General features: G+C 47.3%; 1 protein-coding gene across 4 annotated transcripts in view; it reads left to right on the forward strand.

The window, feature by feature from the left end:
* Nucleotides 1-4446: 4446 nt before the first annotated feature.
* VLDLR (very low density lipoprotein receptor) overlaps nucleotides 4447-16228 on the forward strand; it is a 29060-nt gene continuing 17278 nt past the window's right edge. For all 4 annotated transcript variants that reach the window (XM_070590095.1, XM_070590096.1, XM_070590098.1 and 1 more), the window contains exons 1-2: nucleotides 4447-4580; nucleotides 15883-16002. In XM_070590095.1, the coding sequence (XP_070446196.1) occupies nucleotides 4499-4580; nucleotides 15883-16002 (202 nt within the window). In that variant the 5' untranslated portion in view covers nucleotides 4447-4498. The remainder of the gene's footprint in view (nucleotides 4581-15882; nucleotides 16003-16228) is intronic.

Here is a 16228-nt window from a genome sequence, read left to right on the forward strand (position 1 = left end):
TTAATTAAAACCTATTACAGTAGCAGTTTCCTCCAGGGAAGAAGACAAGCGGACATGCTCACAGGGCAGCACCCAGATCCATGTATGTTACTGTCAATTCTCTAACCCTTGGAGGTGGTGTTGGGCTCGTGGATGCTTCTTTTTAACTTGCAGAAATAAATTAACAAATAAGTAAATAAATTGTAAAAAGCCATAACTGGACCAGTTAATACAATTCTGTGACCTGAGGATCTAATTAAACACGTTTTTAAAAGGAAAGAAATAGAACATGTTAACAGTATCTCTGGGTGTTGAAAGTATGCTTGTTAAAAATTACTTTATCTTACTCTGTATTTTATCATTACTCCATAGTGAATTGCATAACTTAACAAAATTCTTAAAAAGTTTTTAAAAAAATTCACCACAAGTCCTTGCCATGGCCTAGAGGATGACATCCAAGGAGTTAGCAGGACGTACCAATGGCCACCTAATCCAGTCCTCGCCTTTCTGCCCACCGATAGCTCACTTGACCCCACCCTTGAACCATCCTTGCATTTGCTTGAATACCGGATGCTCTTTTGCCATGGTTCCTTCTGCTCACCACGGTCTTCCTTCCCGAGTATCACCAGGGTTTCAGTCAGGTTAATGCGAGGTCCTCCTAAGGTAACAAAAGCTCAGTAGATGAAGACAACAAAGGTTTATTTCTTACTCCATGTTAAGGCTCAGCAATTTTTTCTCTAAAGACCCAGATGGTAAATATTTCAGGCTTTGTGAGCAACATACAGTGTCTGTTGCATATTCTTCATCTTTGTGTGCGTGTGTGTAACCCTTTAAAAAATGTAAACTCATATCATAGGCCATATAAAAACAGGCTCCTGGGGGCCGGCCCCGTGGCCGAGTGGTTAAGTTCGCGCACTCTGCTGCAGGCAGCCCAGTGTTTCGTTGGTTCGAATCCTGGGCGCGGACATGGCACTGCTCATCAAGCCACGCTGAGGCAGCGTCCCACATGTCACAACTAGAAGGACCCACAACGAAGAATATAGAACTGTGTACCGGGGGGCTTTGGGGAGAAAAAGGAAAAAAATAAAATCTTCAAAAAAAAACCAAACAAAACAGGCTCCTGGCCATTTGCGGACCTCTACGCTATGTGACCACTGCCAGAGACAGGTAGACAGCAGAGAACTACTCAATCCAGTCACTCAGAAACCGGGCTGATGCAGCAGCTACCTCTTAAACATTTCTTGTCATCATGCAGACAAAAAGAGAGGGCCTCATGCAAGTAATTGAACACTCCAGGCCGGAAGTAGCATCCTGTAACTTCTGCTCACAAATAATTGACAAAATTTCTCTTTCAGCCCCACTCAACCGTAAAGGAGCAGGAAGTGCAATCCTACCATGTGTCCAAGAGTAAGGAGAATTGGGACTGCTTGGTAAAAATGATGACTCTCTTCAGCTCAGAGAGAACTGCTCTGGAAAGCCTTTTCTGATACCCTCGTCCCCCAGCCAGATGAGCCACTCTTTCCCTGAAATCCTGTACCACCTCTATAGCATCATCTTGAGCATCCTTTGTGCTGTGCCTAGGGTACTGTAATTGCTACTTCTCTGCCTTCTCCACCAGATCCTGACCTTTCCCAGGAAGCATCCCCATATGTCCACTGCCTAGCACAGGGCCTGCTACCCAGGGATGCTCAACGTGTGTTGCTCAACAAATAAATGGATGTGGTGGATTGTGGGAGTGGATGGGACTGCCCATGCATTTACCTGAAGGCTTCTGAATCTAGCAGTGTCAACCTTTCTGAGACCAGTTAGTTCAGCCATGCCAGTCTCCACTCATAATAAATCTATATTTTTAATTATTCTGTTACTTTCCATATTAATCAAATTCATTCCTCCTTATAAGCCTTTTCTTCTAATAATCAACACTCTGCAGAGAGCTGGTCCTTGAGGCCACAGAGCACTTTGATACTATGTGGATTGGTTTTGTTTTCAGTTTACAGGTCAGAAGGCAGGCACAGAGAGGCACATTGATTTTCCCAAGTTACACAGCCAATCAGAAGTAGAGCAAAAGTTATGCTTCCTTTTGATTCAACAAAAAAGCTATAGGATTGAAGATAAAGCCACAGCTAAGTTCATTAACAGTTTATTATACCCATGGAGAGATAGAAAACACAATACATGTTTGTCAACAATGTCTATTATACCATATCTGTGTTTATCTTGTAGGATACATTTATCTGAGTAAAATACTAAAAACAAGCCACATGACTGTTTATTAATGTTGTCCCTCTTCATATTGATTCCACTCATCCCCTGTGCCACCTTTCCTCTTCTGTAAAAAGACACAACGCATGATCAGGTGGCCTTTCCCAGCCCCGAGAACACTGAAGATGCCGTGCACCTGTTTTACCCTTACACTGTAACGCCTGTTGGGTGAACACCACCTCGATGCTACCTTCACTACTAAATGCATGAAACAAATTTCAGTTCAGTTTCACATGCAACATGTGTGTGGCTGCTGCAGTTTGCATGACACGTGCAACCACAGGGTGGGCAAAACAGCATTCAAAATGAGCTGTTGTTCAAGACTCCACCAGTTCAGAGAGCTAAGCCCCTTCATGTTTATCAGTCACAATCTGGATATCCTCTGGCCCCACCTAAGTAAATCCTGACCTAGAATTTTCCTCTCCTCTCTGTCTCCTGGATACAGTAATTCCCAATAAACGTCCCATCCCATGGCTGGCCTTGATGAATGCCCAGGAGAACCAAGACAAGGAGAACACAGCCAGGCAGTGACTACTACTACTTATATCACCGATGGCATAGCGCCAGAGCACAGTCTTAATGAAATTCGCAGTTTGGGTCTTTCAAGATAAAAACAACTTTAAAATATATTTATAAACCCTTTATCTAAGAAGGTGAAATAGCTCAGTCTGCCATCTGACTCTTGTTAGATGCTTAACAGCCCTCAGCAGATGATGCACTGCAACCAGAGGCAAGTGTGCAAGAAAAGTGAAGTACTCAAAAAGCAAATTATAGGCTCACATACTGCCAGGGACAAAACAAGAATCAATCCTTTCTAGGAGTCTTGCTTTTGCTTCCTTTCTTCTTTTCTTAAGCCTTGTAAGTGAATGTTACAAAGTATATCAAGAAGAATAAACCTACGGGTCTCCCCTCCCAAACAAGAAAAGGTTAAGCTTTTAATTACAAGCCCTCAAACTATCATTTTGTGCAATTAGCAATTAGCTATAATCGTTGATGAGAGAATGCAGAGCTGCGGTAGCAATTTCCCTCCTCCTCATCCCAGACTGGGTTATTTTAGTCCCGTTCTATTATAGAGGACAAGCCACAACCGCGCGCACTCTCACACACATACTCACATTCACTTAAAGGCACATTTAATGTTTAGCAAAATGGCATCTCAGCGTGCGACTGAGACAGGCATCCCGAACCCCACATCAGAGCAGCCCAAACGTTTAGACCCCTCCTCTTCATCACTTTCAGGTGGAGAGAGGAGGCCCGAGGAAGACGCTACCTACCAGCCTCACAGTACCAGCCTCTCTCTGGGGCGCAGGGGAGGGTGGTAGAGAGATGCTTGTTGCCCCTGGAAGCGGCCAGTCCCCCCGGGCTGCAAGCCCCGTTAGTGGGAAGGCGGTAGCAACAGCAGCAATAGTTGCATCAGCGTTAACTGCTGCTGCCGCCGCTGCTGCGTTTACTGGTGCCGGCTGCCCGGAGGTACAGTAATGACTGTAGGGAGCGCACAGCTGCTGCGGCGGCAGGTTCCCTGGATCAGGAAATTAGGGCAAACACCGGGGATTGGAGGCGAGGGCGGCGCGCGAGCCAACCAGCGGCCGCCCCGGGCCCCCGTGAGCCTCGGGCGGACGCGCGGAGCAGCGGGGCCCCAGGAGCAGTCCGGGTGGCAGCAGCGGCCACGGCCACGGCCACTCACACACGCACGCTCACACTCGCACACACACTCACACACCCCCGGCGCAGACACCTGGCAGCCCCGAGCTTATAAGAGGAGCGTGCGGAGGGAAAGGAGGGCTGAAGCCGCCGCTCCCCCCTCCCCGCTGACCACTCCCCCTCCTGCCCCCTCCTCGCTCCTTACCCCGCGCTCCAGCAGCCGCCAGTGTGGGTGCTCCGCGGCCGGCTCCTCTCTCTGTCTTCTCCTCTGCTCTCGGCTCCCCACCCCCTCTCCCTCCCCTCCCCTCCTCTTCCCTCCTCTCCTCTGCAGCGCCTGCATTATTTTCTGCCCGCAGGCTCGGCTTGCACTGCTGCTGCAGCCCGGGGAGGTGGGTGGGTGGGTGGGTTGGCTGGTGGGGAGGAGATTGTGCAAGTTGTAGGGGAGGGGGGGCCCTCTTCTTCCCCGCTCCCTTTCCCCCCTTCTAACTCCTTCCCCTCCTCCTTCCCCTCCCCCCTCCTCCCTCCCTGCCCCCACCTCCTTCCTCCTTTCCGAAGGGCTGGTAACTTGTTGTGCGGAGCGAGCGGCGGCGGCGGCGGCACCATCCAGGCGGGCACCATGGGCACGTCCGCGCGCTGGGCGCTCTGGCTGCTGCTCGCGCTGTGCTGGGCGCCCCGGGAAATCGGCGCCACCGGAGCAGGTGAGTGACGACGCGCCCCTCCGCGGGCTGCCCTGACCCAGCCAGGGTACTAGGGTCCCCGTGGCGCGGGGATCCTCTTGCCCACCCCCCTCCTAGGAGGCGCCTCTTCGCTCTCCCCGCCGCCTTTCCCTCCCCACCCTGGTGGCGCCTCTGAGCTGACTGACAGCGCCGCGACTACAGGGAGCCGGGCTTGGGGGACAGCGAGGTTTGGGGTGTCCTAAAGCTTTGCCAGAACTAGTCTTCATCCCCTTACACTCCCTCCTTCAAAGCCACTGCTTTGCCTCGTTTTTCACCTCGCTTGGCAGGGGCTGGGGAGCGTGGGCTTCTGAGCCATTGAACAATGGTTCTGTCTCTTCTGCCAGGCGGAGTGTTAGGAAGGAGGCAGAGGGCCGGGCCGGGCCGGGCCGAGACGTGCGCGGCAGCCCCGGGAGCGCTGCTCAGACTTCAGGGAGGGTGGGCGCCTCCGGGGACGCGGAGCGCGGGCCGGGGCAGGGAGGCCCCCGCGGCGTTGAGCCGGCGTGCGTTCGGTGGGCGGCAGCCGGTAGGCTCGGCGGGGCCGCGAGAAGTGCGCAGCCTGTGCACCCGGACTGCGACTCGCCGGGCGCCGAGCCGTCGTTCTGGAGTGCGGGTCAGAGGACGAGTGAGGTTGGAAATAAGACTCCCCTCTAGGTGTTTCTCCCGTCTCTTTCCATCCCTCGGGCTGCGTTGGTAAACCTCTCGGGTTTACAACCCAAGCCGGTCTCCCTCTAGCTGAACGGGGGAGGGGAGTGGAACGAAGACTTAATCGGGCGAGTTTGCTCAGCCTCATTCCCGGTGAGATTTCCTCGAGAGAAACTGAGTCCTAATCTAGTGACTGTAATTAGCCTTCATTCTAAACAATAGATCAAAGGGAGCAGCACGATTGCCGGGAGAGCTGGTGTGTGGCTGTGGCTTGTTAGGAGGGCAGTGGTGAATACTGTCCAGTCCCCAGGGTCTGCCGCACTGGGCCTGGGAGCCTTGTCCTCAGCCACTCTCCCGCTTGGGGCCACACAACTTTCCTGGGCAGGCGACAGGAAGCCCTTCTAAGAGGATTCGGCCAGAGTCCTGGCGGGTCTCTGAAGTGATCTTGACATGACACCAAGCGGCTTGCTCGTCAGCTCTAGGGAAGTGGGACAGAAAGCCGCCCCTGTCTTAAATACCTATTCCAGAGTCCCTAGCTCCTGGTGGCTCAGGAGGCCCGCCTGCCTGCAGTCACGTGTCTCCCGAAGTGAGAGCGAACTTTAAAGAGTGTGGTCAGACAGCCTCTCGAGCAACACTTGGGGGTCTTCAGCCTCCGGTGCCCCCTGCCCTTTGGTTCCTACTGTCCCGAGCGTGTGAAGCGGGGCTGGGCTTTTCTGCCCTCTGCGATTGGCTGGCCGCCCGAGCACGTTTAGGTTGGTCACGTGTCTCCGCGGACTCGCAATTGAGCAGCCTGAGAAGTGTTATCTTTACGCGAACGTAAAAGACGGGACCGGGCTCCGACGGACTGTTCTTTCCAATGCTTTTCCCCGGCCTGGACTCCTTGAAAAATACGTGTGTGTCGTGAAGATGGCCTCTGATGTGTAACAAACCTAAGAGCTAAGCCCTGCCTACAAGAGTTTTCAGACTGGAACATTAATCATTAATGGATGAGCAATACTAACTTATTAAACGATTTCTCAGAATAGTACCATGACTTGCATTATACTGGTCATAACATTTCAGAAGACTAAGCTATACCAGAAACTACTGTAACTGTCCAGGAAGGTGGGAGAAAAGATTCCTTTTTGCTGCATGTTCTTTTCATATTCTTTTAATTTAACGTATAATAACTTCCCCCTGGAGGTTAACTTTATCCTATAGAATGCTAGGAATGCACCTAAACTGTTGAAATGAGTTCGTTGTAGCCATATGTTCACCTTGCATGAGGTAGCGAGGATCCCTTGGGCACCCCTAGGTCACATATGAAATACGTGACATGCCATGAACAGTGGAAAGTAGAAGACGGTGCAAGACTTAAATTCTTCCAAGGAAAGGAGGCACATCCTTCTAAAGTGGAGGGAATTTGGGGTTGGCTGAGGCAGGTGTTGACCCTAAGCCAACCCAGACTGGCTCCTGTCCGAAGTTCAAAGCTCCAGGGCATGTGGGCTGACTTTCTGGCCCTGATCATCTAGACTTACCCTGTCTCCCCACCCGCCAACCCGTCCCCCATACACACTCATGGTGCTGGTCTGAGACACTCTAGGCCAGGGCAGGCATGCTCCTAAGACTCTGGCAAGGAACTTAAGTCATGCTAACCAGAGAAGTTAAAATTCAATAGGGTAGTTTCCTCCAGGCTAGTAATCAAGATTAGGATCTGGGGTACCTTATATTTGTTAAGGCCAGAGCCTAAAAGAAGCAAGGTTTGATGAGAGCTATTCAGATATGGCTAGCAGCTAGCAAAAGACTAGACAGAAACTTCTCTCATTGTGGGGAGTGGGTTGGTGAGGGTTGGTGAGGGTGGTACGAACAGACCAGGAGGGATAGGAGACCACAGGACAAGAGAAAATAAACCCAGCTCATCCAGTCAGCACAGAGGGAAGGTGTGACAATGATGGTAATCCTCATCTAGGCCACAGAGTGAGCCTGTGAACAGGAACTCTTTAAAGGAGAGTCACCAGGCAAGCCCTCATTGGCAGTGACAGCTTCTTGAAGTCTGGAGCAGCTTTGCTCCCGAAATCACCCCACTGGCATTTAGCTATGTGTCTGCCCTGTATCATTTTCTTTTTCTCTTCTCTTATTGTTTGAGTTCCCTGATACCTAAAACGTGTATAAAGGCCAAGTTCAGTAAGGCTGCCAAATGTTAAGACCTCAGTAGGACAAACGCCATATTTTAATTATGGCAGCCTCCACGCTCAAAAGAGGTGAAGACCTGATGGAAGTGTTTCTGCCTTTTATAAAAGTGGATAACCATCAATTTGATTCCACTTGAGTCGTTTTGTTACACTTCCAGAGGAGGTGAAAAGTAGTTCCAAGCGCTCTTGTTGCAGGAGGAGTATCAGACGGGTAAGACTGAACAAGAACGCCTGGAGTAGAATGTGGCCGTGAGGTGAACGGAGCAGACGGCCCCTAGCCAGATAGCTTCGGCTTTAATCCAAAGACCAGAAGGCCTGGAGCACAGCGGAGAAAGAGAGATAACTGATGTTAAATACTGAACACTTCCTCTTTCTCACAGAAGGTGAATAAAATTGTCCTTTTCGGTAAAGGGAGCAGTGAGCAAGTTTAGGCAGTCACCTATATGACTTCAAGTCATAATTAAATTTACTTTGGATACTGACTTTTTTTGGAGCACCACCTTCACACACTAGCCTCTAAGAAATTAAATGCCTCAAAGGACTATGATAAGGTCTGTAATGATGCTTATGATAAATGTACCTGCCTCGGGAGAGCTTCTTGTGGTGGGTTAATGCAGCTGCTCTCCAGATGGTTAGTTGATAGATTCAAAATTGCTTAGTATTTAATCTCAAGAGAGTCCTCAGGCCAAAGCACAGAGACTCCTTTCCAGACAAAGAGACCAAGAATACCTTTTGCCGAGGTGATGGATGAGATGTACCTGTTGAGCAGAAGTAAGTGGTCCAGGGACGGTTTTTTCACCCAGCTAAAAGGTTGTTGGCTAGGAAAGCTGAGGACTGATAGCTTTTTGGAGGACTTAAGGCCGGAGTATGACTTAGTGCTAGGAGAATCTGGCTTTGTAAGTGAAAATCATCCCAATTTCATTCTGTGCCTTTTTCAATCTGATCCGGTGTTTTTGCTGAGCTCTTCTGTTGGCTTGCCATAAAAACTTTAAACATCATTAATACCACCTAGATGGATGCACTGGCCAGACCGCAGGACCTGAATTAGCTGGCAGGTGATACCTTAAAGTTAGCAGGCTTTGCCCTTCATGTGAAGTCTCCTGGGAAAGCTAGGGCCTGCTGGTTATTTGGGTGCTCTAAATTAAGCAAGAGAATGCCTGCTAGGTGCTGTGAGAGTAAGTCCAGAGATTCTGCTAAAAATGGCTTAATCCTTTGCCTATTTTCTATCTTAAAGATGCTATGTGAGTGGGTGGAGCAAGGAAGGGGATTCATGGCTTTGTATTTAAGAGAGAACTTCGGAGGCAAAAGCTGTAAGATGGGATCACTGGCTGGAGTGGTCCATCTTGCCACCAACTTGGGTCATCTGGGTTGGCCCTGCTGGCTGGTAGCCTTTATGTGTCTAGATATGGTGTTGGCAGTGGGGGATGGGGTGGAGCTTGCAATTTGCCAAGCAATGGAGGTGATAAAACCTTGGTGATAGACAACATTTGCAAGTGACTTCATGTGTTCCTGTGTTATACCTAATACTTCCCCTAAATACAACATTTGCAAGTTATTTCGTGGGTTATGACTTAATACTTCCCCCAAATATTATGAGTCAATAGGGTTCCTATTTTATAGATTGCCTCTGATCTTTAGTTTTCCTAAGAAGCCTCCCCAAGGTCTGAGTTATTAACTGATCTGTAGGTTTATTATGTAGGTGGTAAATTGGTGCCAACTTTCTTCATGCATCTGCTTGAAACCACTTGACCTCCATCCACTGAGCACCTCACCATATGGCACCAGGCATGGTGACACAGTGACCAGGGAGTTGGTCCCTTCTTCATGACGTTTAGTCTAGTGGGGGGGGCTAATGATCCCAGGGCAGCCTGGAATAGAAGTAGGAGTGAGCAGATCCAGTGGTCAAGACTTAATCATAAAAGAAGCTGAAGGCAGCTGAAGATTGCTGGAGTCCCCACGTACCACCTGGGTTCTAAATAATGAAGTTTCCTGAATATCACCATGAACTTAGACTCTAATGTGACAAAGCCAGAAACTATTCCATCGCTGCAGACGATCTTACAAAGGTGATATGACTCAGGCAACATGGACTGCTGTCAACATTACCAAGAGCACTAAAACATGTCAGAAGTAAGATCTGGGCCTGATTCATCAAATTTCTAACTTCACCAGTTAGCCATTGCTAGGATTCCCCTGTGTCAGAACTACTCTTCTCACACAGAAATGAGGCTGACATACCCACACTGACATGCTCGTTCTGACAGATAAGTGTGGGAAAATTCAGTTTTCAAACAAAAAAGTGCCACAAAGATGAGGTGAAAGTATGCTCATAGACATACATAACCTAGAGTCTTTCCAGATATTCTAACTAGTGAAACAACTGGTCACACTTGGTTTCAAGTTCAGAAAAGCTGGGAAGAATGCTTTGAAAGAGAGTCTATAGTTCAGACCTACTTTGTTAGTGAACTAATATGAATCAACTGGTCCCAAGTTACAAAGATAAATTCTAAGCCTTGCCTTAGGGGATCCCATTTCTAGAGATGGAAACAGGCAGGTGAGGACATCTTAATACGTGACAGCTGTGTGACAGTACAGGGGACTATGGGAAAGCAGCCAGACCACACCTAGTTGGTCAAGAGAGGAATCGAGGGCCTCCTTCAAGGGATGACATCTGAGCCTACTCCTGGTGGATAAGTGAACAGGGGTAACATGAGCAAACCAAAACCAAGCAACAGTGAGGGCGCAGGCCTGGGGAAGTGGTGGGGCCCATGGGGTAGCCTGGGCAGATGGCGCATGGTAACCAATAGGAAAAGTCAGGGAAGTAGGCAGGGACCTAGACTCAATCCTAGAGCCAATGAGAAGCCTGGAAGTGATACCATCCTTGGCACTTTGGGCCATTCTAGGTTGCTTGAATCACCATCTTGATTTGGATAGAGATCAGGGCAGCCTGGGAACAGAAGAACAGGAGCCAAATTTAGATTAAGTGAGAGATAAGGGCTTGGACAAGACCGGGGCTTGATGGCAAAGTGTCCTGGGAGAAGAATCTGGGCTCATTTTTAAACTACTGCTTTAGAGTAAGTGATGGGGCCAATCAAAGATAGGGCACATGGAGAGGGGAAGACAGATTTTTAGAAGAACCTCTTTACCATGCATGCTTGTGAAGGCATCTAGATAAATTTTACCTACCCAGTGGGCACAAAGGCTTTACCTCAGCTTGTCGCCAAGATGTCTGTTGTAAGACTCGCATTTATGCCCGATGTCTATCCAGTGATGGCCTTGAGGGATTATGGGGTGAGTACTATATATTCCATCTCTGAAAATGAAGTCGTCACCTCCATTGTCGATAGCATCTTAGCCTCCTGACCTTTGTGCAGTGGTTTCATAGTGTCTTCAGGGACCAGCAGTGTCGACATCATCACAGGAGCTCATTAGAAATGCAAAATTGGGCCCCACCCTAGAAGTGCTGAATCAGAATCTCTGGGCAGGGGCCAAGCATTGTGTTTTAACAAGTCGTCCAGGGGATTCTGATGCAAACTAGAGCCTGAAGACCACCAAGTTAGTAGCTTGCCACCCACAAAAACTACTAACTTCCAAAGTGTGCCAGGTGGAGGGCCTTAGCTCCAGTTTGACTAATGTGCCCTGGACCACAACACCAAGCCCTGTAGTCCTGCTAGGAAAAGACTCGCTGAGGAAATTCTAGCAGCATTTTTTAAAAACTAAAATGGGGAAAAGGAGGGAGGGTTCTATCTCAACCATGAGGCTGGGTTAGGATAGTGTCATCTTGACAAGTGAAACTATCTAATTCTGGATTAATTTAAACTGGCTCTACTAGTTAAATTACAAGTCAACAGAATATTCTAGAAGGAAATCGTCCTGAGTCAGGTGCTCTAGTTGGTATGCAAGCTCAGTAGCACAGTATCTGGAGCCAGACAGCCCAAGTTCAAATTTTAGTTCTGCTCAGGGCGATCTTGGGCAAGTTACTGTACTTTCCCTTCTCCGAACAGGTTTCCTGATATGTAAAAGGGGAATAGTAGTACTGACCCTCTAGGACTGAGAATTAAATGAATCAGGAGACTGAAGTCTTAGAGTAGTGTTTGGCTAACAATAAAAAATTAAAAAAGAAAAAAAGAAAACTCATGATTCCTAAGATCATCTCAAGCTGATGTAAATAGAAAAACTGTTTGACAGTTGAACTGTAAGATTTAGTTATTTCAGTAAATCAGAAGGATTAACCTAAGTATTTAACTTTTAATTAATTTTAATTAATTTTAAGCTTTAATTGGCCCCAAACTGGTCCTTACAGAGTATCAGGCTGACTTAAAGGCCAGAACACAACCTCTGTGCTTGACACTCGGGCCCTCTTCCTTAGACCCTCTTGTTAAACTCCTTCCCTGTAGGAAAACGTCTTTGCTGACTTGGAAATCTGCTTGTCCTAAAACCAGTTTTAGCCTCTGACTAGAAAGATTGGCATTAAAGTGGCAAGCAGTAGAAGTGAGTGCGACTAAAAATAAATGCCCTTGGCGGCCCCAGAAGTGCCCAAACAAATGGACTGAAGAAATTCCAGCAGATGATAACACCCGCATGCCCCAGCCTTGAGGAGGGGCGGGAGAGATTTGAATACTTGGCCCTGCTAGTCCCAGCAGTGTGGCAGCGTGAGTCCCTCTGTGCAGGCTGAAGTTCGTGTCTGAGCCTGATACTCAGAAACGTCTCCATATTCTGGGCATTCCTGTTGGAGCGCTCCTGCAAAGGTGCCGCTCGGAGCCCTGCAGGGGAACTTGTAGCCTACTTTGAAGGCTTGGTTTTGACTGTAAGGTCTGTGCAGATTTTCACTGAAGCTTACATATTGTTCTTCCATGTTAACCCTTGCAGGGACAATTAGACAACAGCAGGCTGACTTCTATATGCATTAAAAACCCTGAGTTTCTTGGAGCCAGTGAACTGCCAACATGTCTGGGTAGCAGCGTTAACTGTTTAGGTAAGCAAGGCTCCTGGGACATGGGCGCCTTGAAGTAAGTCTGCAGAGTTGATTCCATCTGTATAGGCGACAGTATAAGCAAGCAATTCTTTGACACTTCCGGGCATCCATTCATTAAAAATTTAAACAGCCACATATGCGACTAGGTACAAGTGACTTCCAACCACCTACCCAAAGGGGTAGAGATACTCATTCTGAGGATTAGAGCTGGAAGGAAAACTGGATCTAGTCCAACGGTTGATTTCTTAAAGCAATAGAACTCTTTTCAGATTCTTACACAAAACTCCAGTCTTCAAAGTCAAGCCTTCCTGGCTATAACAGGTGGAACACCCAGTTGCCCGCTGCCATGGCTTTCCCCCGACTTCCACCCCCTTTGGCACTAAGGCAATCTTGTGAAACTCGATGGCTCTGAGGAACCCACTAAAAATCACATTTACTCCAACTTTTCACCTTTCTGCACAGATAGATTCTGGATTATAGACTACCTAGCACTTCTACTTCTGAGGTTATTTTTTGAGGCATCCTTGACTTTAGCTGAGCCTGAGAATTAAAAGAACTTAGAGTGTAGACGATTTCAAGTTCAACCTGTTCCCTTTCTAAAAGTGTAATCCTGAACTTGAGACTTAACTGTCATGGATGGAAATAGACTACACATCCACAATCCTGTAATCCCCAAAGCTTTGGGAAGCAGAAGCTTCTTAACTCGTTGGTGCTTTCAATTCTCCTGGAGCCCTGTGCATTCCCAGTTGAGCACCGGAGGTGTAAAGAGGGGATCTTTTTGAAATGTGGACAGAAAACCCAGAGTTGCTGTCAGATGGCTCAGGTCTCAATTTAGTGTCTGAGCTCTTGCTGCACTGCATCATGCAGGGAATTAAACAGAATTAGGGAGCGCGCTCTGCCCAGTAGCAATCCCCAAAGTGCTTGTGAAACTAAGAGACACGGCCATAAAGCTTCAGGTCTTTATGTGCCTCTCTTTAGAGGGTCCTTGATAAAGCGCGCTAGCCTTACCCACCGTGCCCGCTCCTCTCTTAAACAAGCAGGGACATTTAGGAGCATACTCCACTCCTAACCCCAATTGTTCCCTCTTCTTTATGGAGAGTTATGTGTGTGACATGGTAAAACACAGCTTTATGACAGCCAGGCAGAAGCTTGGGTCAGATGGAAACATCTGAGATGAGAAAAGGTAGAAATTAAACTCCTTTTTGTCTTATGACATTGGAATAAACACTAAGAAAACGTGTCTGTCTCTCCTGAGTCTGTTCAACATTGTCTTGTGAAGCAGCATTGCTGGGACTTTAATATCATTTATTATTGTTGATAAGCTTGTACGTTACAACTCCATTCAGAGACCCTCTTGAAGGCGGTAGTGGACTAAACATCAGCCTTGGCATGTTATGTGCCCATATTTAATCCCAGGGCAGCTTGAACGTCTATAAAATCTGTAGCTTCAAAACTCGTTTTTAAGGAGATCTTCCAGGCCTAACCCTAGAGTGGAAAACCATTTCTTGACACCTGCTTTTGAAGTCCCTGTCCAAGTCAGATTATAGGGTCACCTTTTTGACAATGTGGATATCAGCGTCAATGTTTTTGTCTCATTTTGACGGAACAACCTTTGCTAACTAAAACCTTTGAAAAATTGAGAGCCTTTCTGTTTTCACAGTATCCAAACTGCAACGTGACTCTTTCCAAGTGTATTTTTATCTGTGTTCTCTGACTACAAACTGTTCTTTTTCTACTTTTCAAATAAAGTTCTCAAAGTAGATTCTTCTCACCCCCACAGTCCTCAGATGTAGTAGAGATACAGAACTACAGCCAAGAGCCCCTGGAACAGGTACCCCCAGCGCTGAGAATATTGAGACTATTTTGAGACCTCAGAGAGAACGGGGGGAGGGCAGGAGACGGCCAGGTACTTCATCTTGGGTTTGCAGTAGAAAAACTAGCAGGTGGTGCTTTTGACAACAAACTCTGCCCTCCCCTCAGTCCCCCTTCTCAATTCCTAGTATCTTATACCCAATAAAATACTTGTGGAATGAAAGAATAGTATGCAATATAGGTAGGAAATGCCATCGAATCATACTGCTTTGTATCTGGGTCCTAGCTTTACTAGACTCTCGGGAGCAAAGTGGTACATCAAGTTTTTAAACCAATCCATTTAGTATCTAAGAATGTTACCACACCTGTATGGTAAACTTGACTTGGACCAAATTTTCATCTCCCGGAGAATTAGCCACAAAGTATAGAATGCTCCGAAACAGCAGGGAGTAGTAGGGAGGCCAAGTAGAGTATTGTGTACATAACACAAGAGTTCTAGTCTGTGCTTGTCACTGGAGCATCTGTTCCTCCGCCAGCAGGCCACAGCTGTTGATGCTGAAGGGTAGCAGGAAGTCGGCAGGCTTTCTGCGTGGAAGGCCTCCATACGTAATCCACATGAGCTATAGGGCGCCACTGGTTTTGTCCGATATTTGCGGTGTATTTGCATTAAGCAACCAGATCTTTGCCTCTTATCTCAAAGAAATCGCATCCTCCAGACTTGCTAATGATAGGAAACACCTGAATGTTAGCTGTCCCATGCCAGGCAAAAAACCTAAGAGGCCTACCTACAAGTATTAGTTCATACCATCGTGTGAATTAAATATCCTTACATTGAGCGGAGGAAAACAGGTGCAGAGAAACAGAATCCAGGTCTGTGGCTCGACATCGCTTTGCTTTTCTCCCATCACTGCCTTAAAAATGTTCTCCCCTTACCTCTTAGCTGTACCTTCTTGATGCTTTTTATCTTATCTTGGAGCCGTTTTGTAAACACGTCTTTTTCTAATTAGACCTCACATTCTAAGACGAGGAACCATGTTTTAAACCTTTATTTCTCCTCACTCCTTGCTACCCCTTCTAAAGCTCCTTTAGTTTGCTTGTCATAGGAGCATCATTCATAAATAATGAGTATAGAATGTGGACAAGAAATGCCACTAAAGGATTAGGATTTCGCTGTGAGATTATAGCTACACAAGTGACTTAAACAAATGAGAGAAAGGAGTCCAGGGTCAAGTCTCTGGGCCATCTAGGTTCCTTTCATCTTGGTCTGGCTCCGTTGGCCCAAGATCATTATTCCAGCCACTATGCCCTATTTTCAGGAACTAGAAAGGAATAAAGGGAAAGAAAATGGCTTCACTGTCCTTTTAAGGATATTTCCCAGAAGTTGTATATTCCGCTTCTGCTTACATTCCGTTAGCCAGAAGCCGTTACTTAGTCCTATGGCTATGCCTCACTGCAAGAGAGTCTGGGAAATCTAGTCTTACCTAGATGGTGTGGGCCCAGCTAAGAACTCAATTACTGTCAGTCATTGCCCTAAGACCCAACTCTGGTCCCTAGCATGTTACAGCCTGCTGAGTCTGCAGCTGTCCCTCTGAGAGGACCCCTATGCATAGGTTTAGGGTAACTTGCCTCTCTAACTCACTACCTTTGTATCCCAGCTTGGTTAAGTGTTCCCTCCTGATTTTAGGAAGAAAAGCCAAATGTGAACCCTCCCAATTCCAGTGCACAAACGGCCGTTGTATTACACTCTTGTGGAAATGTGATGGGGACGAAGACTGTGCTGACGGCAGTGACGAAAAGAACTGTGGTGAGTAGAGTCAAACAGTCTCACTTGCCACCTTACTAGGACTTGTGCATTTTATTGAAATGTGACTATGTTACCTTAGTGCCTACAAATGTATCAAGATTCTGAAAATAGAATCCACTTCCAAGAATTGGTTTGAACCACAATCTGAAGATTCTATACTTTCTGGTCTCGAGGAATATAATTGAATGTTTGACATAGAGTTGTCAACTTGAGTATGGAATGTTGA

Source organism: Equus przewalskii, chromosome 22 (assembly GCF_037783145.1).
Source record: "Equus przewalskii isolate Varuska chromosome 22, EquPr2, whole genome shotgun sequence".
Taxonomy (NCBI): Eukaryota; Metazoa; Chordata; class Mammalia; order Perissodactyla; family Equidae; genus Equus; species Equus przewalskii.